Genomic DNA, 25,414 nt, shown 5'->3' with positions numbered 1-25,414 from the left:
GCAAAGAATTAATGGGGCTTTCCTCTGCCAAAGTCGGGACATTTGGAGGGTTTGCACTTGGAGCTGATTTTGCTGCAATTGGGAAAAATTAGAGGAATCCAGGACATGTTAAAAGCAGGTGGTTAAGTGGGAAGGCAGAGAATTAATGGGGCTTGCTCCTGCCAAACTGGTTTGCTTGTTTTTCTATTGTGTTTATATCCTGCCCTTCTCCCGAAATGGGATTCAAGGCAGCTTCCAATAATTTAAAAGGGCTATAATGTGGAATGGAGTTGGCTGCAATTGAGGGGTGGAAATGGGAGGAAGCCAGGGCATTTTAAAAGCATCTGAGAAAACGGGAAGGCAGAGGAATAATAGGTCCTGCCAAACTGGAGACAGTCATAGGGTTTGCACTTGGGGCTGAGGTGCCTGCAGCTGAAGGGAAAAGTCGAAGGAGAAGGAAACCAGGATGTTTGAAAAGCATTTCATGGAGCCTGCTCCTGGCAAACTGAGGACAGTTGCAGAGTTCGCACTTGGAACCGAGTTTGCTGCAATTGTGGGGGGAAGCGGGAGGAGGAAACCGGGACGTTTTTAAAGCAATTGATAAAGTGGCATGAAAGAGGATGAATGGGGCCTGTAGTGTGGCATAGAGGTTTGGGTATTGGACTATGACTCCGGAGAGCAGGGTTCGATTCCCAGCTCTGCAAGTCATGCTCTCTCAGCCTCAAGGGAAAGCCATGGCAAAGCTCCTCTGACCCAATCTTGCCAAGAAAAACCCCATGAATGGTTCGCCTAAGAGTCGTCATAAGTCAGAAAGGACTTGAAGGCACACAACAGCGACAAGCTCCTGTCAAACTGGGATAGTTGGTGGGTTTGTGCTTGGAATTGCATTTGCTGCAACTGAAGGGGAAAAGCGGAATGAGAAGGAAACCAGGACCTTTTAAAAGCATTTGAGAAAGTGGGCAGGCATATAAGAGACAATTAATACTGGAGAAAGGAAAACCCAGGAGGTTGCGCTGCCTAGTGGTTTGAGCGACTGGAGACCAGGGATTGATTCCCAGCTGGGCTGTTGAAACCCAGTGGGTGGCCTTGGTGGAGTCACACTCTCTCAGCCTCAGGGGAAAGCTCCTCTGCACAAATCTTGCCCAGGAGAGGTTCCCCACAGTGTCTTTGAAGGCCCCCAGGGCTGGAGAGGAGGAAAGGAAGCATGCAAAAAAATGAAAGGGAAGGAGGAGGGGGAAAGAGAAAAAAAAGGAGGAGTGGAAAAAAGAGAAAGAGGGAGGAGAGAGGAGCAGGCAACCCAGGGCTTGGGAAATGCGGTAGCAGAGCAGCAGGTGGTGCTACTGCGAAGAAAGCCGCAGGAGAGGCCGCCATTAAACAATAGGAGAGAAGGAGGGAAGGAGGGAAAGGAGGAGGAATAGAAAGAGAGAGAGGGAAGGAAGGAAGGAAAGAGAAAAAAAGGCAGGCATTGCCTGGCAGGCCTAAGAGGCCAAAGGGGCGGTGGACTTCCTCCAAGGAGAAGGAGGGCTTGCAAATAGCAAATAAACAGCTAGGGCTTGCAACAGGGTTGCAATTTTGCACATATATATATATATATATATATGCAATTGGTTTGCAAAGGCGTTGCAAGGCCTCCTGCTTCCCTTGCTTGCTTCCTCCCTCCTCTTTGGTTATTTTGTTGCCCCTTCGCTGCCTTGATCTGCTTCCTCTGGGACTGAAGGGAAAGGGCCCTGGGCCTGCCTTGCTTTGGGACTAGGCCGGCTGCCGCAGTCTCTGGATCCGGAGCCCAAGAGGAGCAGCAGCAGCAGCAGGGAAGGCAAGGCAAGGCAGGCAGGCAGGCGCCGCGGGACATGATGTTTCCTCAAAGCCGGACTCGGTAGGCACAAAAGAGGGGCATCGGGGGGCTTAGGGGTCAAAGGAGGGCTTGGGGGGAGCTATAGGGGAAGGGGGGACAAGGGGAAGGAGATTGGGGGGCCAAGAGGAAAAGGGTTGGGGTTCAGGGGAAGGGTTGGGGGGCTAAGAAGGAAGGGAATGGGGGTTCAGAGGAAGGAGATGGGGTGCAAAGGAAAGATTTTGGGTGTGCAAAGGAAAGATTGGGGGCCAGAGAAAAGGGGAGTGGGGTACAGAGGAAGGAGACTGGGGTGCAAAGGAGGATGGGGGGACTAGAAGGAAGGGAATAGGGTGCAAAGGAAAGAAATTGGGATTTAAAGATTGGGGGGCGAAGAGGAAAGGGGATTGGGGTGCAAAGGAGGGATTGGGGGCTATAGGGGAAGGGGATGGGAGGACAGAGCAAATGGGATTGGGGGTACAGAGGAAAGATGTTGGGGTGCAGGGCAAGGGTTTGGGAGGCAAGAAGGAAGGTAATGAGGGTGCAGAGGAAGGATTGGGGAGCAAGAGGAAAGGATTGGGGTGCAAATGAAAGATTAGGGGCCAAAAGGAAAGGGGAGGGGGTATAGAGGAAGGGCTGGGGGGCTAAGAAAAAAGGAGATTATGAGCGAAGGAAGGGTTGAGGGGGCTTAGATGGAAGGAAATTGGTGTGCAAAGAAAAGAAATTGGGGCCAAAGAAAGAAATTGGGGGTGTAGAGGAAAGATTGGGGAGCAAAGGGATTAGGGTGCAAAGTGGGATGGGGGGCTATAAGGGAAGGGGATGGGGGCCCAGAGGAAGAGCGTGGGGGCCAAGGAAAAGGGCATGGGGTGCAGAGGAAGGATTGGGGGGGGGGGGGTTATAAGAAAGGATATTGGGGTGCAAATGAAAGAAACCAGGAAGAAGGGTTGAGTAGCAAAGGAAGGAAATGGAGGAAGGAAATTGGGGTTCAGAAGAAGGGATGGGGGGCCATGAGCAAAGGGGATTGGGGTACAGAGGAAGTGTTGGGAGGCCAAGAGGGAAGGACGTTGGGGTATAAAGGAAAGAAACTGGGGTGCAGATGAATGACTGGGGTACCAAGACAAAGGGCCCTGGGGTGCAAAGAAAGGATTGGGATGCTGTGAGGGGAGGAAATTGGGGTGCAGAGGAAATATTGGGGGGGACTAAGACGAAAGAAAATAGAGCTACAGAGGAAAAATTGGGGTGCAGGGGTTGGGGGGGCTAAGAAGGAAAGAAATAGGGGTTCATAAGAAGAAGACTGAGGCGCAAAGGAAGTATTGGGAGCCAAAAAGGAAAGAGACTGGGTGCAGAGGAAAGAAACTGGGGTGCAGAGGAAGGATTGGGAGCCAAGAAGGGAGGAAATGGAGGTGCAAGGGGTGGATAGGGGTGCAGAGAAAGGGTTGAGGCACCAAGAGTAAATGGGGATTGGAATGCAGAGGAAAGAAATGGGGTTGGTGAGGAAGGAGATTAGGGAGGCAAAAGAAAGAAATTGGGGTGCAGAGGAAGTGTTGGAGGGACAAGAGCAAAGAGGATTGAGGTACAGAAGAAGGAGATTGGGGTGCACAGGAGGGGTTGGGGCCAAGAGGGAAGAAGATTCGGGTGCAGAGGAAGAACTGAGATGCAGGGGAAAGACTGGGATACCAAGAGCAAAGGGGATTGGGGTGCAGAGGAAGAGTTGGGAAGCCAAGGAGGAAGGAAATGGGGGTGCAGTGGAAGGAGATTGGGGTGTAAAGGACAGCTTGGGGGTCCAAGAGGGAAGGAGTTTGGGGTGCAGAGGAAGAATTGCAGTGTAGAGGAAAGATTGGGGGTGCCAAGGGGAAAAGGGATTGGGGTGCAGAGGAAGAGTTGAAAGGCCAAGAGAGAAAGAGATTGGGGTACATAGGAAGAATTGGGGGGGCAACAAGGTAGGAAATGGGGAGCAGAGGAAGAAGATTGGGCCAAAGGGCCTGAGGTCAAGAGGAAAGGAAAGTGGGGTGCAGGGGAAGGGTTGGGGTGCCATGAAGGAAAGAAAGTGAGGTGCAGGAGTTTGGGGTGCCAAACAAATTGTAGGTACAATCTGGGGGAAGGGTGCAAAGCAATTGTGGGTGCCAAAGAAATTGTGGGAGCAATTTTGGGTGCAAAACAAATTTTGGGAGGCATCGGGGGTGCCAAACAAATTGCGGGAGCAATTTCATGGCTGAAAAAGAAATAGTGGGAGCAACTGGGACGCAGAACAAATTGTGGGAGGCATTGGGGGTGGCAAACATTGAAAGAATAGGAAAAGCAATCCTAACCAGTTGGTGTGGGGGGGGGGGGGGCGGGGGGATGGTGGGCACTGAAGTCCAAAACATCTGCGGGGGGAGAGAGGAAAGATCGGGGGTTTGGCATTGCCAAGCTGAGGCTGAGAGAGTGTGCCTTGTCCAGGGTCACCCAGTGGGTTTTTATGGCTGAGCAAGGATTTGAACCCCGGCCTCCTGAGTCGTCGTCTGACGTTCAAACCACTATGCCATAGATATACTGATATTTGTATATAATTTTAATCTGTACTAGTTTTAATGATTTCTGGCCTAAGGTTTGCAAAGCTTGGAGCAGAAAAATGAATTGGGAGTTTGTTCCTCATGGAGGAATTCCTGCAACTTGGTCTAACTGTTAGAACAGAGAAATAAATGAGAACGTAGGAGTTGGAGACGCATTTATTTATACATTTTAAAAGATAACAACAAGTTCTGTATTTCCCCTTCCGCTGGCATGAGTTCTAGATGGCCTCTTTTTGATTTTAAAAATATGATTTTATTCATTTTCACTTATAAATCCAGTGCTAAGTTGCAATTGCAGCAGCAGATCCCTTCAGTCGATGGATGGATTGATGGTAAATCGGTATTTTATTATGATGAATCAGCCTGGTGTAGTGGTTACAGCATTGGGCTATGGTTCTGGGAGACCAGGGTTTGCATTGCACTTTGACCGTGGAAACCCAGTGGGTGAGTTTGGTCAAGTCACACTGTCTCAGCCTCAGAGGAAGGCAGTGGCAATCCTCCTCTAAACAAAACTTCCTAAGAAACCCAGCCTTGTATATCTCTACTCCTCCTCTGGGGCAGTTGGAGATCTGGGGTAGAAAATATTCTATGGTGGGGGGAAATCAAATGCCGTATTCTTCCCATGGAAAATGGTCCCCACCATCTGTCTGTTTATCCGTCGTGCTGCAATCGATCGTGTTGGATGTGCTAAATATAGGATACGAACCTGTTAGTCATTCTGCGCAGGAAATGAACATTGAAAAGCTCTGGAGCGCTGTTGACCATGAAAACAAAAATCACATTTGAGCACCTCTTCCTGCGCACCATGCATCGCATCCTAGTGTTATAGTTACTAGTATATTTAATTGTATCCTGCTTTCCCCCTAAAGAAATTGAGAGACAAAGCGGCTTACCAATTAAAACAGTGCCGTTCAAAGCATACAAAAGTGCGCATTAAAAGTAGTATGTTAAAAAACAGAATTAAAATTCATCCTTGTAATAGGATTAATTAAAAATCTTATGTAGCTGGAAGAGGCTGCAAGAGCCATGTAGTATTGGAGGACTTTGAGATTCCTGTTCTCTAGGCGTTACAGTCATCCCTTCCCATTTGTGGCTTTGACTTTTGCGGCTTTGATTATTCATGGATCGGATTCCTGTGTTCTCTCTAGGACTGTCTGGTTCCTCCAGCGCAACTCTATGATCAACCTCTGCCAGACGTCGCACTGGAGGATCTAGCGATTCCTAGAGAGAAGACTTCTCTAGGCCTTTGTAGGTCCTCCAACGCAATTATATGGTCAACCTCTGGCAGATGTTGACCATAGAGTTGCACTGGAAGACTTAGAGATTCCTAGAGAGGTATACTCTCAGGTTAAAAAAATAGTAGTGCTTCTGGTGGAACTCTATGGTCAACTTCTGCTGGAAGCATAGAGCCATAGAATTGCCCTGGGAGGACCTACAAAACATCTAGAAATAACATTTCATTCATTTTGAGTGATTAAAAAAGGGTTTCAGATTGTTGCGCTGGAGGACCTAGAGTCCTATTCTCTAGGCATTTCTGGGTCTTCCAGTGTGACTCTATGGTCAGTTTTTCAGGGATGTAGCCAGGATTTTAGGAAAGGGGGGTCCAGACTAAGTGCCACCATTATAATGGGGCTTGGGCGCGGCGGTGCAGCAGCATGCACCATTCATTTTTCTAATGGAAGGTGGGGGGTCCGGACCCCAAGAACCCCCCCCTTGGCTACATCCCTGAATTTCTGGTGGACGCATAGAACCATAGAATCACACTGGGAGGATCTAGAAAATATCTTGAGAGAACATTTCGTTGTTCGTTCTGAGTAAGAAAAAAAAAGGGTCCCAAATTATATACGAAAATGGTTCTGCGCAAAGGGTCCCGGAACAGATCTCTAGTAATATGTGTGCCAAATGTAATAAGTAAAATGCAGCTGACACTCAGCACTGTCCTTATCCTTTAGCAATGGCTAAGATATATTGGTTTGTCCTTCTCTCTGGTGCGCTAGGGTTCCTCTCATCTGCCACAGCAGCTGAAGTTCACAACGTCAGATTCTTGCGACCGGATCAAAGACGAGTTCCAGCTCCTTCAGGCTCAGTACCATAGGCAAGTTTTCCTTGTGATCCCCCTTTCCCCAAACTTTTCTATTCATTTTCCCCTTCTAGTAGAAAATCATAGCTGGAAGGTCTAGTCCAACGCTCTGCCCATGCAGGAATACACAACTGAAGCATTCTGGAAAGATGGCCACTTAACCTTTTAAAGACCCCCCCCAAAGAAGGATATTGCAAATGCATGCAAAAACAGGCTTCCTTTGGGGAAAGTCCAAGGAAACAGTTGCACCCATTTTCAATCGGACAGGATTATAGGGGAGAGATTTGCAATCCAAAGTAGAAGTGGGAGGAGGGAATGGAGGAAAGGTCTGACCTGAAGTCAGATCAAGTGTGCAAATTTGCCTAGCGGTTGTGCTAGATTTGATCCCAAAAAAGCAACAAGAGTTTTCAAGAAGTGTGCATTTTTCTAAGTGTCAAAACCTGCTGCAGAAATAATCCAGTTTGACACTGCTTTAAGTACTTTGGCTCAATGACACGGAATTCTGGGACTTGTAGTTTTGTGAGATATTTGGCCTTCTCTGTCAGAGAGCTCCTGTGCCACAAGAAACTACATTTCCCAGGATTCCCTAGCAACTGAGCCAGGGCAGTTAAAGTACTGTCAAACTGGATTATTTGGACCTAAGACTGTTTGCAGCCTGGGATTATTTACTCTGCGCCAGGCTCACGGATGGTGCATTTGCACAGAAAACAGCATTGTGCAGCAAACAGGTGAACTATTATTGCTGTTTTCTGTGCAGAAATATTATTATTATTATTATTATTATTATTAACCTTTATTTATGAAGCGCTGTAAATTTACACAGCGCTGTACATACAATCTTATTTTCATTGCCGAAAATGGGCATTTTACATTTTAAAAGTAATAATTTTTAATATTCTTTCTATCCCTACCTAACACTGACAAATACCTTAAGTGATTTTCGAATGGGAACTAGAAAAATTGATGGAGAATAAAGCTTTTGACAGGCCTAAATAGCTTAAAGCAGTGGTCCCCAAACTGTGCCCTTTTATGGGATCTTGGACTACAGTTCCCAGAATCCCATAGTACTGGCCAATGTGGCTGAGGCCTCTGGGAGTTGAAGTCCAAAATCTCTTAAAGGGCACAGTTTGGGGACTACTGCCTTAAAGGCACCAGGTCTCATCTGATCTTGGAAGCTAAGCAAGGTCAGCCCTGGTTAATACTTGGTTGGGAAACCGCCAATGAATACCAGGCTCTATTTCAGAGGAAGGAACTGGCAAAACCACCTCGGATGAGTCCTTGCCAAAGAAAACCCTATGACATTCATGGGGTCACCATAAGTCGACAAGTGACTTTAAAGGCATGCGCACATACACACACACATACACAAAATCTGGGGAAGGGGCCATATAGTTGCTAGGGCCATATTTGACTCACAGATTGCAATATACTTCTGAGTATCAATTGCTGGGAAACCTGAAGTAGAAGACTGAGTTGCTGAATTTTTGGGAAGAGGCATTCCCTCTTGTAAGGGAATGCCTCTTCTCAGATGATGTTTGCTGTAAAACATGCAGGCATTATCCTGTGTTGTTGCATTGCCTTCATGTCGTTCCCAATTTATGGGGACCCTAAGGCGGGTTTTCTTGGCCAGTTTCTTTAGAGGTGGTTTGCCCTTGCCATCCTTTGAGGCTGAAAGAGTGTGGCTTGCAATGGTCACCCAGTGGGTTTGCATGGCTGAGTAGGGATTCAAGCCCTGCTCTCCAGGGCCATAGCCCAATGCTCACACCACTACAGTGCCAGAAAGTACTGGCACAATGAAACAGTATTCCTTCCTTTGAGGGAATGGGAAGCTGGAATGCCTCTTCTCAAACGATGCAAACAAATTTGTGTGATTTTTCATCTGGACAGTGGCAGTGATTTTCTTTCTCTCTCTCTTTTGTCCCTGTGCATTGCTGGTCCTCCACCATCTCATCTGTCGGCCATAATCTCTGTTCCTCCAGCCTGAAGTTGGAATGCGATAAACTTGCAAGTGAGAAGTCAGAAATGCAGCGCCATTACGTGATGGTAAGTTTTGCACTCGAGATAGAAAGAGGGAGGGTCGGGCTTGGTGAGAATGACAGGGAACAAACCACAGGCCTGGGTTGTTGCTTCTCCTTGCCTTAAGGACTCGAAACCTGAGGCTGAAAGCTCAGTTCCACCCTCTGTATGTGTATGTCTCTGTGTTTGAATGACAAGCTGTGAGCATGTGTGGTTGGTACTAAATTGTATGCCTTCATGTCGTTCCCAATATATGGGGACCCTAAGGCAAACCTATCATAGGGGTTTTCTTGGCAAGTTTCTTCAGAGGGTTTTTTGCCATTGCCATCCTCTGAGGCTGGGAGAGTGTGACTTGCCCAAGGTCTCCCAGTAGGTTTCTGGGTTTTGAACCTGGTCTCCAAAGTCATAGTCCAAAGCAGAAACCACTACACTACGCTGGCTGGTAAAATGGTGCCCCTTATTTAAAATGACAAACTCAGGGTTTGCTTTTTGGAAGGCAGATATTTTAAAAAACATTTTCAAGCCATGGATGCTTGAATCCGTGGATAAGGAATCTGTGGATACAGAGGGCCGACAGTACCACTAGTAGTACTGGTGGTAGTAGTAGTAGCAGTAATTGCTTTGGGTCCTAATTTTGGGAGAAAAGTATATAATAAATAAAGAAATAGTTATACAGTGGGCCCTTGTTATCTGCTGGGGTTTGGTTCCAGGACCCCTATGGATCCCAAAATGTGTGGGTGCTCAAGCCCCATGAAATGCAGTGACAGAGTAAAATGATGTCCCTTATATAAAATGGCATAATCAAGGTTGGCTTTTGAGAATGTATACCTTTTTAAAATGTTGTCAAACCGTGCATGCTTGAATCCAAGAAAATCCATGGATACAGAGTGCTGGCTGTAGTAGTAATACAGTGGGCCCTTCTCTTACGCAGCGGATGCATTCCAGATTCCCCCACGTAATGGGGATTCTGTGTATGCTCATGCCCCATTGCAAACAAAGGGGCCCATGTTCATGGTGCGGCATGTACGCCAGGGGAACATGCGCCATTTGATTAATTGTCGCATGGCTTCACATAGGGTGTGAGCACACTGTAATACTACTTTGCTTGGATTGTCTCTTCCAGCATGCCAGATTGGGGTTGGAATGGATGTCCTCTGGGGGTCCCATCCAACTCTAGGATTCTATTATTCTAATAGGGGGCACTTCAGGACTAAAATGTTATCAGTTCCCTCGAATTTCTGCAAAATGCATTAACAATTGGTGTACCATTTTTATATAGAGAATTGCAAAGGGTTGGGCTTTTGACCGGCACGGGTCTGGCTGATGCTCCGTTTGGCACAAAACCCGGTTGGTTTTGAACCCAACGAGCGCAGTGCGGCCATGTTCCAGGTGGAGTGCGCCGCTGTCTCCTTGGAGGTCGCCGGCTGTGTTTGTCACAGCTGAGAGGCTCCGGCTTGATGGATTTTTATTTTCCGCCATCAAGGAGTCATTAGCGCTGACGAGAAAAGATTTCTCCAGCTGTAGCGAGGCAGGCCTCCCCTGGAGAGAGGAGATAAGAGCGAAGGGAAAATGGATGGTTCCTATCTCTCAGAGGAGTGCCAGCTTCAGAAAATAAGAAATAAAGGACAAACACCCAATGGGATTCCTTCTCTATCCGTTTCTTCTCCGATGTGATTTTTGGATTGTGTGGGTATACCTCTTTCGGAGTTCTCTGGTTGTTGCAGTTGTTGTTGCATGCCTTCAAGTTGTTTCCGACTTATGGCGACCCTATCATGGGGTTTTCATGGCACGTTTCTTTAGAGGGGGTTTGCCATTGCCTTCCTCTGAGGCTGAGAGAGTGTGACTTGCAGTGGTCACCCAGTGGGTTTCCATGGCCGAGCCAGGAATCGAATGCTGGTCTCCAGAGTTGTAGCCCATTACTCAAACCACTACACCACCCTACGACTTGAAGGCACACAACAGTAACAAAATACTAATAGTTGGAAACAACAATAAGTCTTTACGAATGTAACAGTAACCCTATGGCACGACTGGGCTCAGAAGAAAAGAAAGACCTTCCTTTTTCCAATCTTAAGATCTTCCATGGTTGGGTAGAGAAAAGGAGTTGTGTTGTTGTTGTTGTGTGCCTGACCTATAGGGGCCCCTAAGACGGACTTATTACAATGGGAAGCATTGTCCTGGGCCAAAGTTGAGACAAACATAAATGTGGCCAAAATGTCCCCCCTTATCACTATAGGGCACTTTGGAGCAACTCCTGGTGGGCCACAAATATAATGCTAGGGAGCCACATACTATTATTCTTATTAATTGCATTTCTACCCTACTCTTCACATACGGCCCGCAGGCTGCGTTTTGCATTTTGTATGGATGTGATCTGGCAAGCTGTAATCTTATATTGTTGATTCTCCTCCTCCTTTCCTTCCCTTTGTCTCTTTTGAAATCTATGATTCCTTCTCCTTTCCCAGTACTATGAGATGTCCTACGGGCTCAACATCGAAATGCACAAACAGGTGAGATCTCGCTGGGTAATTTGTCTTGACGGGGTTGCCTTGTTGAACGAAGCCGCCTCGAGGAGCGTGACCGACAGCAAACCCGCTTCCCGGTTGGCGGCTGGTTGCTGCTATGCTGGGGGGGGGAGGGGAATCCGTTCCGGGTTGTAGTCCGAACTTTTCAGGGGCTGCCGAAGGCATTAATCCCCGTCTCCTCCTTACCAGCAGCATCTGACACTGTCTGCAAAGTAGGTTCATCATCTCAGATAGTTCCCGTAAAGATTTACTCTTCTTCCCTGTGGCGCCCACCCAACCGTTTCCTTCTCCGCTTGTTTTTCTGCGATTGGGCTGAATTCCACATTGTAAGTTCTTTGGGGCAGAGACTCAGTTCTCCGTCAAGCCAAAGGATGCCCTATTGGTGCAATATAAATCAATATAGTAAGACTTTCCTTGGGATTGGCGTCTTCTGCCTTCCTGTCTGCACTTTTTAAGTTGTGACCTCCATCCTTGCTAAGGATCAGGGAGCGGCTGTTAACCTCAACATGAGAAAGGGAACCCACTTCTTCATTACTGCTTTAATTTTCCAATATGTGCATGGTTGCGGGGGCCACCCCAAGGCAGGCCCTGACAGGTTTGTTGGTGGAAATGATCACCAGCTCACACAAGAGTGTGGCTTCTATGTGTCTTCGGATATTGGATTGCATCTCCCGTCATTGCTTGACATTGCTGGGAGTTGCATCCCAACAACGTCTGAAAGGGTGCATGATTTATCACCCCTGGCCTAGTTTCAAACCCTTGGCTTGTCTTTCCCCAACAGGATAATGGATTATATTTTTAAAAATTACTTCATTTATTTATTTCAAGGATTTATATTCCACCTTTCTCCCACAATGGGATTTACTGTGCAGATGGGAGTTCCACTACCCTTGGAGGAGCATGATACGGGGGAGATGTTTGTTCTCTGTCTTGCTTACTCCATTACAAGAGTTACAATTCTTGGTTTAAAAAAGAACATCAGAATAGGATGCCTTTAAAACCTTTTTTAAAAGCTCTGGGTGCCCTTTGGACAGAACCTGTAATGCAACTGTGGTTGCAAAATGTGAACTTTGCCCTTTTCTCTCCATTTTAAGTCTTGTTGTTTCCTTTCCCCCCTCCTTAAAAGTACTCCGGCTTATTGCTTGGCATATTCTAAAAAAAGATTCTAAGCAGAAGAATGGATATGTTCTCTCATATATATATATATATATATATATATATATATATATATATATGCTTGCGTGCACACAAGCTAATTTAGATCACCATTCCCCGAGAAAGGGTTGAAGTGTCCCCAATCTCCAAATAGTACATTTGCAAAACTATGTTGGCGTCTTTCCAACTGACGCTCTCTGTCTCTTCCCTTTTCAGGCTGAAATTGTCAAGCGGTTAAATGGAATCTGTGCCCAGGTCTTGCCCTACCTTTCGCAAGAGGTAACCTTTTGTCTGTGTTATTTTTCACCTCCCCGGTTGGGAACATTCGGGGACTGGAAGAGGCTTTTCTAACTAAATTGTTTTCCTAACTAAATGGGGGGGAATTGAGAGGGGATCTTTATTGGATCCCTTCTGTATTCATCTTGTTCTCCCCAGTAACCTTGTTTTGCAACTTGGTGTGCCAACCTGGCACCCTCCTGATGTGGCGATAAGGCCCACACAACCCACTACGTCCCTGATTCCTGGTCCGTTCCCCCCTTCGCCAGATCTTTCCCCTTGTAGCAAATCCTCCACCGGTGTTTCTACCTGAGAAGGTACAAACACTAGTACAGTGGGCCCTTAGTATCCACTGGAGTTTGGTTCCAGAACCCACCGTGGATACCAAAATCCATGGATGCTCAAGTCCCATTAAGAACAATGGCATAGTGAAATGGTAGCTCTTATATAAAATGACAAAATCAAGGTATGCAGCACTGTGGATGGTTGAATCTATGGATAAAAAAAATCCATGGATATGGAGGACCAACTCTATACCAGACATGTGAGACCTTATGATGTGTCATTTCCTAAGATCCCTTAACATTTGGGTGGCTTGGGAACTCTACTTGCTCCATCTTCTCAATAACACCCTTTCAGAAATTTAAAGATTGCTACCGTGCCACCACTCAGTCTTCTCTTTTCGAAGCTAAACATGCCCAGCTACTCATAAGGCTTGATTTCCAGACTTTTGATCATCTTGGGTCATGCTCCATCTTGTCAATATCAGTTTCAAATGTGGTGCCCAGAACTGGACACAGTATTCTAGGTGAGAGTTGACCAATGCAGAATAGGGTGGTACTATTACTGCACTCCTTACTATACTCCTATTGATGCAGCCTAGAATTATATTGGCCTTTTTTGGGCACTGCATCACACTTCCAGCTCTCTTCTATTTTTTTGGTCATCTTTTATATTTTTCATATTTACCCTGGTACGGAAAGATGGTAAAAAAAAAAATCAATTTGCAGAGAAAAAGACACCCCTTTGCTTATTCAGTCTTCCCCCGCCACACTCTCCGCCTGCTTTCCCCCCAGCGTGCACACAACCCAGTATTGCATTGTCTTTCTTTCTCTGTCTGCAGCACCAACAACAGGTCCTGGGAGCCATTGAGCGAGCCAAGCAAGTGACCGCACCAGAGCTGAACTCCATTATCCGGGTTAGTGGTTCTCCTTATGGGAATTGGTTAGTGGCTGTGGTGTGAAGCCAAGGTGTCCCTAGGGGAGTGTGGGAGGTTCAGAGTTCAGACAGCACTGTGGTGACACCTCAGTGGGGTGTGGCAGTCGGTTATGAGACCCTCATGGTCTGCTATCCTTTGACACCCAAGGTGCATCTGCTGTCCATCAATTACAGCCTCTGGTGGGGTATTCTTACAGATGATATCCCATGGGCATGCCAACCTCCTTCCAAAGAAATCTGGCTAAGAAACCCCCTTGATTGCTTCATTGTTGGGTTGTTATAAGATGGAAATGACTTGGGAGATACACAACAGCGAGTCCTATCCATGCGCAAAACAGGATCGGTCAATTGATTGTCTTTGGAGGTTTTTAGGCCATCTGTTGGTTGGTTGGGGTGCTTTGATTGGTGTTCCTGCATGGCAGAATGGGGGTTGGACTCTATAACCTTGTGGTCTCTTCCAGCTCTTATGCTTCTATGATTCTAAAATGCAGCAAATTGATTTTCCTCTGCCATGGACATCTGCCACTCACTCGGCCCTCTTTTCTCGCCTCTTTCTCTCTCCTCCTCGTTTTCCTACAGCAGCAGCTTCAGGCTCACCAGCTCTCCCAGCTCCAAGCTCTCGCTCTTCCCTTGACTCCACTGCCAGTGGGATTGCAGCCTCCATCTCTCCCCGCCGTCAGCGCAAGCACTGGGCTCCTCTCTCTCTCTGCCCTGGGCTCCCAAGCTCACCTGTCCAAGGAGGACAAGAACGGCCATGACGGCGACGCTCACCAAGACGACGACGGAGAGAAGTCAGATTAGGGTGGAGTGGCCAGGGTGGGATGGGACGGGGTGGGGAATCGGGATCTGGGGTGGGGCAGTGAAGAGGAAAACATGCGGTATTTGCTCTGGCGGGTGCTCGTCGGAACTGCGAATGGTGTTTGGCGGGGCGGCGAAGGGGGAGGAGCCTCCCCAGTGATGCCCCTCCCCTTCCACCATCTGAATGGGGTGCCAGTTGCCTTACCCCATCCACCATTGCAGCAATAACATTTTGGCCCTTCGCCCCTCTCCACCCGCACGCGAGCGATAACCTCCAGGATATTTCGTTGCACTGCAGGTTGTCCATGTATAGTTTTGTGTTTCCGGGGTGTGTGGGGTGGGGGGTACAGGATGACGACTGAGCTTGCCCTCTTCCTCGTTTCTCCCCGATTTCCATCTTTTAAGTTCCATGTTTGAATATGGGTGTTGGTATCCCGACCGTAACGTTTTAGCGATAGCTCCAGTCTTGCGGTGATTCTCCTCTGGAACAGTATGCTGTGTGGTAACCCGGAGACTTTTGACCCCTACTTTGGTGTGCTTGTAACTCAGTGTTTGTACAAAAAATTTAAAAAGGAGGGGCATAGGTTGGAGGAGGACTTGTGTAAGGGGGAAGAGGATGTGATGTTCTTACTTAGCAGTCCCGATTCAAATGGAACCATAGGAGAGAGAAAGAGATCCGTGCGGATTCCAACTTTCCCCCAAAATCCCGCAGAAAAGTCCCGCTGGCATGTTCAGCTTGGCAAGCACTCGCCAGAAATGATGGGTAGAAAGTGGGCTGGGATTCATCGGTTGATAGGGGAAGGTTTTATAGCAGCTCAACAAACTCGTTTGATTCCGATTGCCAATTAAACCCCATTTTACTGACTTTTTAAAACGATGTTATCCATATATACCCAATCTGTAGTACCTTGGACCGTTCCCATCCACAGGGATTCGGTTCCCCACCACCACAGATGGTAAAAACACAGATGGTTGTAGCTTGTTTTTTTCAGTGGTTGCAACTTGCGTGCAGATGCATCCGCACATCCGCATGCATGCACCGCCATTGAATAATAAACGGTGTGGCAGTTCACAGGTGGTCAAATCCATAGATGGGTAACCTGCCAATAAAAAAGCATCCTTTGAGTTTAGGAATGTTGCCATTTTGGATTACTACTACTAGAATGCTTCCTCACCAGCGTGGCTCCATATTGGTGGGAAGCATTCTGGGAGTTGTATTCCAAAAAAGTGAACTCTCCAGGCAGACACAGATTTGGACATGTCATGGTAGTTGTATTCCTAAGAAGTGAACTTTTCCGAGCAGACATAAATTTGGACAGGTCCACGTCCCAATTATCTCAAGGCGCCACTCATGGGGTGGAGTCAGTCATTGGCCCATCCCCTGAGTTGATGATTGACATCTAGCATCTCCCCTACCCCAGCTAACGCACTATTTTGCATCTGATTGATGGACTTTGGAGTTTCAGTTTTTCAAAAACGAAGTAGATACGCTTGTTTTGTCCGTTTGCCTGTGAGTTGCAATGTTCAGCTCTGGACATGGTCACACAGAGAGCGGCTGCGTTCCCAGAGGCCTTTTATTCAGCCTCCCTCTAGTACTGGGATGGGGAACCTTGTGTCGTTTTGGACTCCCAGCGCCCATGTTTACAGCCCTGGTGAGGATGATAAGAGCTATTGTCCAGGCACATGTGAAGGACTGTTTCCGAAGTTGGTGAAGATCTTGAGACAGGCCTTCCAATTTGAATCGTAATGATTGTGTTGTGCAATTGGGCGCCTGTATTTGCATCTAGTAAATTGTGCAAATGGGTCCCGGTATTTGCATCAGTGTGCAATTCCATCGGCTTGCTCTTTACTCCACCTATTTATGGGGTGGGGGTTTAGTTTGCAGAAACAGAAGCTTGAAAAATTGTGTGTCGAGGTGGTTGGTTGTCCATCACAGAGCCTGTTCTCCCTACCTTTCTCCCTCAAAGATAAGTTATTCTCTCTCTTAACCAGTGATGTAGTGGAAAATGTTGAAGGCAATCATCATGATAGACCCTATAGTTGCTCATAAAAGTCAGCCAGGATGAACAATATCCGGCTTAGGGATGGAAAGGCCCTTCAAAAATGTTCAAGCAGTTGTCAAAAACCGTTTTTCGAATGTCGAAAACCCCCACGGAGAATAATCTTGGACCGATGGGAATCTTAGCAGTTTGGGACAAATTCTGCACAAAACTCACAGAAAACTGAATTTTCTGTGCAAGGAATGCTATGTCTGTGCAGAAAATGCTGTAATTGGGGACTTATTCTGCACAAAATTGGCACCGGGGGGGGGGGGTTCCTTAGAAAACAATTTTATCTGCGCAAGGACCAGCTTTTTCTGTACAGGCAGTTATGCACAGAATAAACCAGTGATAGTTGAAACCGGTTCAAAAGTGCTGTGACTTTGGTTGTGCAGGAAGACACAATGTGATTTTGGGTTACAACAGGGATAGCTCGTCATAATATGTGACTGGGCAGACCCGTTTCTGTCTCCTGCCATTGTATTCATAGCAGCTAAAAATAGAGGGGAAAGAGGAGTCCAAGGAGGGGTACAAGTGATGTCCTGGATCCTGTTCATCCAAAAGGTCCAAGGGCTTTGACCCACAGAGCCCTGGCTCCATTACACTACTACATTCATTCTCAGAAATTGTTCCGGTTTGACTCCAAATTGTCAGTCCCTATCCTGATCCCTTCCTTCCTTGCTTCCCGCGTAAAATTTCTGCAGTATCTCTCATGAGGTTCTGGAAGTTGTCCTAGTCCACCCCCTTTTATGCCGCGGCGGACGTTGGCTCCCCTATCAGCGGTGAATCCACACCAGGTTGTAGCCTTTTCTTTAAAGGAGTTTATCCTTAAGCCATGGGTGGGCAACTGCAGAAAGCTAGGGGGCACACCAAGGTCCAAGAGACCTTGACGAGCCGCACACCCCACATTGCAGCCGTTCCTGCAAAAATAAAAATTGACATTTTATTTTTGCCTCCAAACACTTTCTTAGGGGAGGTGGCAGGGAGAGGCATTTCCACCTTGTTGGGGGACCAGGGCTTTTTTGTTTGTTTGTTTCAAAAATGGCCTCTCCAGGGCGTAGATTAGCCGAGGTGGGAGGCAAATATACTGTATAGTAGACCCTTACCATTTGCTGGGTTTAGGGGCTCAAGACTATCGTGAATGTGGAAAAAAGGCAAATTAAAAACAACCACTATTTTTATACCTCTCTAGGAATTTCTAGGTCCTCCAGCACAACTCTATGGTGAACGTCCTCCAGCAGTTGACCATAGAATTATCCTTGGAAGTACTTACAAATGCCCAGAGGAGTGTTTTCTAGGAACCTCTCGGTCCTCCAGCATGACTCTATGGTCTGCCTCTGGGGGACGTTGACCATAATGGAGTCGCGCAGGAGGACTTAGAGATCCCTAGAGATAACATGTTGATCAAATTCGTGAATAGCCAAAGCCGCAAATGTGAAGGGCCAACGGTAGTTGCTCCTACATCCCATACACAGCATTTTGGGGCCAGAAAATCTGAAACATTTTGCAAAAAGTTTGTTTGGGGTATTCAATGTGGGGGAAATGCCCTTCAAGCCTCTTCTAAGAGAGCATTTTGGAAGGAAAAAAAAAATGCCCCTCGGGGGTCATAAAAATGGTTTACATGTTCAGCGGGCTGACACAAGTGGTGGCAATGCCCCATAAACCTCCTTAGGGGGAATTCTGGAGGGGAAAAAATGCCCCGTGCGGATCATACAAATGGCTCTGCGCTTTCCTCGCCCCTGTCCTACACAGATTCTAGGCTTTCAAAGGTACCGAACCTTATCCCTAAATATTATTCCAATTCCAGGGTCCTGAACTCTATTCCTAAATAGGTTCGGCACTCGGGGAAGCAGTGGAAAGCCTGGAAAGCTGGAGTGGAAGCCGCCACTGCTGCCCTTCCGTAAGCCCCCCTCGCTGCCTCTTTCCTCCCCGCCAGCACCATTTCCGATGGCGAGCACCTTTGTCATTATGCATGTATCTTGTTTTTAAAGTAGCACAGAAGCAAAAATTTTTATATATATATATAAATATATAAATATATTAGATCTGTAACCCTCCCACCCGCCCCGCTTTCCTGGTAAAGCTCTCGACGGTGTGTCATTTTCACTCCCTTGCTTCCTATCTCTTCCCAACCGTCCCTGAATTTCCTGGTAAATCTGGAATTTTTCTAATGTAACAATGGCTAAATATCCCCCCCCTTTTTTCCCATTGCCCCTTTTGAGTTTTCTTGTGTGGGAAGAGGACGGCGAAGGATGCAGTTGAAGACATTCTTCCCACCTTCTTCTTCTCTTTATTTAGAAGTCCCTATGTGACGGTTCTCTTTTGGTTTAATTTTCGAATGAGGATCCTTGCGGCTTAGCCCTTCGTCTTTCTCTGTACGCTCGCTTGAGCTCTTCTTCCCCCCCCCCATCATCCCCATTTAAGAAAAGAAACTTTACGACGGAATAAAAAAGAGAGAGAATTTTTTGTGTTTGTATATATTCCTTTAGAAAGAAAGAGAGAGAGAGAAAAGAAAGATCTTGTTTGCTTCATGTGTTTATTAATCATTTGACCTATATTAAGAGGAACTGAGACAAAAAAATTCTGTATTGAGGATGTAATAGCTGTGCCTTTTCAAATAAAGAAATCAGATGGTTGGTTATACTGTGACCGTTTTCGTCCTTTCTTCTTCTTCTGCCTCTTTTACTTCTGTGTCTTTTATTTATTAATTTGGGAGCGTCGTTTTAAAATTTTATTTAAAAACATTGCATCTTAACCGAAGTTTCACTTTCACCACCTGTAACTATGACTGTGTACATTTGGCCTCCGTAACCATAGATAAGTCTTCATCCACAAGCATCCATACACACACACACATATATATATATCAAAAAGGAAGCCTTGATATTGCTATTTTATGCAAGGGACACCCATGTACTGCCCCATTGTAATTTTGGTATCCACAGAGGGTCCTGGAACCAAACCCCAGCGGATACCAATATAGACTGTAAATACCTTCAGGATGTGTATGATATTGCAATTTAACGACAGTCTTCTAATTTTGCTAGTTATTTATGACACAACTGTTGCTGCTACATTTAGTGATATGTGAGAATTATTATTTACAAGTAGCATTAGTGGGCGAGAAACATTACTAAGGGTTCTGTACGGTGTGCTATGGGAGGAGGTCAGTGGGGATGGGGTGACACCATGGGTTACCGCACCGGGTGATGCCAACCCTAGTGCCTCCTTTGCTTCCCAAACTTTGTGTGTCCTGGACAGAGAAAGATGAGGGTGCTTGGAGTAGCTGCCAGCTCCACCTAAGGGGGTAGGAAGAGGAGAGTAGGAAAGCTTATAGGACCCTGGCCTCTGGCAGAGCCCATCCCAAGTCACCATCATTGCCACTTCTTCCCATCCGTCCCGTTGTTGCCTTGGTTCTTGAGATGAGACGTCACTTTATCCTCCAACAGTATGCTTGCTCCATCCAGAACAGCCTAAGCACACAGCGACCAAAGGAGGACCAGCATTTGGGATGGTCCTTGGTGGCATCTCTTCCTTAAGCCATCACATTGAAACCCACTGGACACCTTGGAGGCAGGAAAGAAGCAATTCCTGAATGGCACTACCAAGGAGGAGGAGCTGTGCAAGCATGCCAAGCCCTGCCACCCGTCGGAGCAGAACATGGATCTGCTGCTGCTGCTGCCTATGCTGCCCCTACCTCCACTTTTGTGGCTGGAATCTCCTACTCACAGACAGAGGTGCACAACAAACTTGGTCCAGTAATAATAATACAGTACTCCCTCCACATTTACTGGAGTTCAGGGTGAAGGACCTCTGTGAATATGGAAAAACTGCAAATAACAAAACACTATTTTTACCTAAGAGAATGCCTCTCTGGGAATCTCCAAGTCCTCCAGTACAACATCTGCCAGAAACTGATCATAGAGAATCATGCTAGAGGACCTGCAAATGCCTAGAGAAGTGTTTTCTAGGTTCTCCAGCACAACTCTATGGTCAACCTCTGATAGGGTTGCACTGGAAACCTAGAGATTCCTAGAGAGAATGTATTAATCAAAACCGCAAATAATCAGATCCTCAAAAGTCAAAGCTGCGAATGTGGAGGGCCAAGTGTAATACAGCCTGCCCTCCCCATCTGCAGGTTTGCCATCTGTGGATTTAAGCGTCCGCAGATGGCAAGCCCTACTGCTCCTCATGCCCCCATTGCAAATTGTACCCCTGCAAATAAGAAGGGCCCACTGTAGTAGTAGTAGTAGTAGTAGTAGTAGTAATATTTATCTGGATAAGCCTGCTGTTAGATGGGCGGCCAAGCGGCTGAGAGGGGTGAGGATTGGGCAGGGACTATGGAGAGAGGAAACAAACCAAGTGGCCTTTGGGCCGTCATTATGGTGGCCAAAGATTTGGGGGGGCCAACAGAACCCACTTCCAAGATGCCCCATTTTTTGACCCTTGCACCAAGCATTTTCTTGTGTATACTCGTTCTCGCTCACGCTTTTTCACACTGTTTCTCTACCTCTTTTTCTGTCACACGCTCACTTTCAAAAGGGTTTGTTCTCACCAATTCTCTGACCCGTTGACCCATTTCTCTGGGAGGCATTTCTTTCCGTCTCAAACGCCGTCCATAGGAATCCTTTATCTGAAGTCGAAGGCTTTCATGGCCAGCATCCATAGTTTTTTGTGGGTTTTTTGGTTTATGTGGCCATGTGCTAGAAGAGTTTATTCCTGACGTTTCACCAGCGTCTGTGGCTGGCACCTTCAGAGAAATCCTTTATCTCTTTTTGGTGCCACACACAAATCTCTCACTGGCTCACAAACACACACATACAGATGCATGCTTTTTTGGTGTTTGCTTTCTCCTTCACACCTTCTTAGCTGGTTAATTCTTACACACACACACACACACACACTCAATTCATGGTCTCTCTCTCCCTCTTGCCCACACACACACTGCTTCACACACATTCTCAAACTCTCGCACACTGTGACACTATCCATCACGCTCACATTAATTCTCTCGCACGTAGTAATGCTCTTTTTCTGATTCCCTCGGACGCATTCATCCGCACTCAGTCTCACATGCGCAAAAACTCTGTCGCACACTTCCGTCTCTTTTTTCGCATACTCTCACAAGCATTTGATCACACAAGAGTATGAATTTTTCCATGTAATTTCATGTGAGGGAGTAATGGAGTTATGTGTGAGAGTGGGGGAAAAGAATGGACTGAGTGTGTCTGTCACTGCGCATTGGTGTGAATGTGGCGATATTTAAGATTTACCCACTGGTTGAGTTAGGTAGTGAATTTATTTGAATAAAACAGTTCTAATTTGAATGATGTTAGGCCCTTACCAAAAAAAATGTTAAAATATGGATATACAGCTAGTGCTCCATATGCGCGCCTTTGACTTTTGCGGACTTGATTATTAGTGGAAAATGTGCACATAAAAACACACACGTTAAACAAAATAGTTTTGTTTGTGCACTATGTCATGGAGTATGGGGGCTCAAGATCCACAGGTCAAAAGGTCCTGGTGTAAACCTTTGTTTTCTGTGTCAATACAGCTGTTTGTCCACAAGGGGGAGCTACTGTCTTGCTAATGGCCTCTCTGGAGCACTCCTGGTGGCAGACAGTGGTATTACAGCTTTTATATAATTTATAGTGGTACCTCGGGATACGAAATACCCACGTTACGAAATTTCCGGGATACGAAAAAATCCCATAGGAAATAACTGTTCCGGGTTACGAAGGTTTTTTCGGGTTACGAAAAATTTTTTGGTGCTTTTCGGCGCTATTTCGCACGAAATCGCGGCTTTTCCCCATTAGCGCCTATGGCATTTCGGCTTGCGAATGCTTTTCGGGTTACGAAAGCGGCCGCGGAACGAATTAATTTCGTAACCCGAGGCACCACTGTATACAGTGATCCCTCCATATTTGCATAGGGTTAGGGGCACAGGACCCTTGTGAATGTGGAAAAACCACAAATAACAAAAACTATGTTTTTACCTGAGAGAACACCTCTCTAGGAATCTCTAGGTCCTCCAGCGCAACTCTATGGTCAACATCTGCCAGACATTGACCATAGACTTGTGCTGGAGGAGCTAAAAATGCTTAGCGGAGTGGTCTCTTTAGGAATCTCTAGGTCCTCCAGTGCAACTCTGTGGTCAACATCTGCCAGACATTGACCATAGACTTGCGCTGGAGGAGCTAAAAATGCTTAGTGGAATGGTCTCTCTAGGAATCTCTAGGTCCTTCAGTGTGACTTTTGGTTAAAGTTGACCATAGAGTTGCACTGGAGGACCTAGATAGTCCTAGAGAGAACATAGTAATAAAATCCATGAATAATCAAAGCCGCAAAGCAAAGCTGCAAATGTGGAGGGACGAGTGTACTTTAATAAAAAATAAGATGATGATGATGATGATGATGATGATGATGATGATGATGATAATAATAATAATATAGTAATATTATATAGTAATATATTTATGTATGTTAGGAAGGATGAAAGCCAGCATGGCATAGTGATCTGAGTGTTGGACAATGACTCTGGAGACAAGGGTTCAAATCCTGGCTCTGCCATAGAAACCCACTGGACAAGTCACACTCAGAGCAAAGTAATGGCAAACTCTCTCTGAAGAAACTTGCCAAGAAAACTGCATGATAGGGTCGCCTTGGGTTCGCCATAAGTTGGAAATGACATGAAGGCACACGACAACATAAATATTTTAATAAAGATGATTAATAAAGTCATGTATTTATAAATATTTGGAAAGAGGCATGAAAAGTGGAGGAAGGAACTCAACAGTTTAAAGTATGTAGACGACACCATACTACTAGCATAAAATAGCAATGGTTTGGAACAATGACTGAAGAAAGTCAAGGAAGAAAGTCCAAAGGCAGGTTTACACAGAACTTTAAGAAAACAAAAATAATGATCATAGATGATTTAAAGTAGACCATAAAGACATTTAAGCCGTTCAAAATTTTCCATGCCTTGGCTAAGTCAGGAATCAGAATAGAGACCGCCTTCAAGAAATCAGAAAATTTGGGTTTGAAAGTGACGTTATGTAGGAACGAGAGAAGATCCTGAAGTGCAAAGATATTATAGTGGAATATTAAATTTAGGATTTTCCATGCCTTAATATTTTCTCTTTCTATGTACGGTTGTGAAAGCTGGGCAGTGAAGAAAGCCGATAGGAAGAACATCTGAGGAAGGAGTTTATCAGACAAGGGAAATTGGAAGTATAATCCAATGGCAATCCGAATGCAATCATGGGGTTTAACGTTATTGCGTGATAGACTGCCACACGCAATTTCGGCAATGGGAAGTCAGTCCGAATGCAACCATGAGGTTTCACGTTATTGCATGAGGGGTGATCACACGCAATTTTGGGCCATGGCAAGCTATTTTGGGGCAATGGGAAGTCAGTTCAAACGCAATTCGAATTCACGTAAATTCGCTGAACTAGCAAATTCACGTGAATGCGTTCTGGCCCCACTTTCTTTTCATTCGAAATTAAGAGAAATTCCTCCCGTGTTATAATCTCCAGAGTAGCCTTAAATCTAGGAAAGCTGATGCTGCCAGTTAGTCTCAAAGGTGATACACGATCTCTCTATATACTGATCCAGACTAACACAGCTATATTTTTGAATTCCTTAGAAATGTGGTGCTGGAGAAGAATTCTACAGATATTGTAAATGGCTTTAAAAAGACCCAATAAACGGGTCTGAAAGCAAATTAAGCTTTAAGATGACTAAACCAAGATAATTAAACTGAGACTGCGGTACTTTGGATGTATCATGAAAAGACTAGAAAAAGCAATGATGTTTGGTAAGGTTGGAGTAAAAGAGGAAGATGGCATTCAAGACGAATAGACTCCATCAGGGAAGCCACAGCCCTGAGTTTGCAAGACCTGAGGAGGTCTGTTCATAATAGTTTGCAACTTGGAAAGATCCTGAGTTTGCAAGACCTGAGGAGGTCTGTTCATAATAGTTTGCAAGTTGGCAAGATCCTGAGTTTGCAAGACCTGAGAAGGTCTGTTCATAATAGTTTGCAAGTTGGAAAGATCTTGAGTTTGCAAGACCTGAGGAGGCCTGTTGATAGTTTGCGAGATTCAGAGTTTGCAAGACCTATCGATGATAGGATGACTTGGAGGTCTCTCATTCATGGGGTTGCCATAAGTCAAATTTGACTTGATGGTAGCTAACAGCCACAAAACCATGCATGTTATTAGTACCAATTATTAGCAAATAATAATCATAGATATTTGCAAACAGTGACGGCATGAGAATCATACGGTTTTCAGATCGCATTCAGATCCGTGTCCAGTTCCAAAGAGTGTGAACAGTATTAAAAAAAACCTGAGCCCCAGAAATAAGGTGTGAATGAATGTCTGCCATGTTCCGTTCTGGAGTAACTCCATCTCTTTGTCACCAGAGGAATGAGCCTGGCCCAGTCTTTACCCTTCCTTGCTGGTTCTTGATTCCACTTATTGCCGCAAAGCACTTCCGTTGCCAGTCGATCCAGAACGCCTGTCTCAAGATGGGAGGAGGAGAGTCTTGTTTCTCTCCCAGAACATCACTAATGCAAGATCCGAGGGGGAGAAAGAGAGGGAAGGGTGGGTGGAAGAGATGAATAAATAAAAGGAGGAGGCATCAATAATTGAAGCGCCACTCAAGATCATGTAAGGGAAGAGAGCAGGGGAAGAGAGAGGCTGAAAGCAGCCAGTCCCGGCTTTGGAGGATTCGTTCCTCCAAGGCTCTTCTGCCTAGAAATCAACCATGCTTGAAACTTAGAATCTTAGCCTTGGAAGGGACTTCAAGGGTCATCTAACCCAGCCCACGCTATACAGGAAGACACAACATAGAATCGTAGATCTGGAAGTGACCCCAAGGGTCATCTAACCCAACTCTTGCAGGATGTGTTTCTCCGAGGCTCTCCTGCCAAGAAATCAACC

General features: G+C 46.0%; 1 protein-coding gene across 1 annotated transcript; it reads left to right on the top strand.

Annotated features, from left to right (window-relative positions):
* Positions 1 to 445: 445 nt before the first annotated feature.
* On the top strand, positions 446 to 18,693 carry TLE5 (TLE family member 5, transcriptional modulator). The gene is made up of 8 exons (XM_042478888.1): positions 446 to 532; positions 1,733 to 1,852; positions 6,354 to 6,451; positions 8,416 to 8,479; positions 10,918 to 10,962; positions 12,349 to 12,411; positions 13,532 to 13,606; positions 14,206 to 18,693. The coding sequence occupies exons 1-8, from the start codon at positions 446 to 448 to the stop codon at positions 14,425 to 14,427; spliced, it is 774 nt and encodes a 257-aa protein (XP_042334822.1). The 3' UTR covers positions 14,428 to 18,693.
* The last annotated feature ends 6,721 nt before the right edge of the window (positions 18,694 to 25,414 follow it).

This window comes from Sceloporus undulatus, chromosome 7, assembly GCF_019175285.1.
Source record: "Sceloporus undulatus isolate JIND9_A2432 ecotype Alabama chromosome 7, SceUnd_v1.1, whole genome shotgun sequence".
Lineage (NCBI taxonomy): Eukaryota > Metazoa > Chordata > Lepidosauria > Squamata > Phrynosomatidae > Sceloporus > Sceloporus undulatus.
The sequence above is the reverse complement of the archived record's forward strand: the minus strand, read 5'-3'. Positions and strand labels throughout refer to the sequence as shown.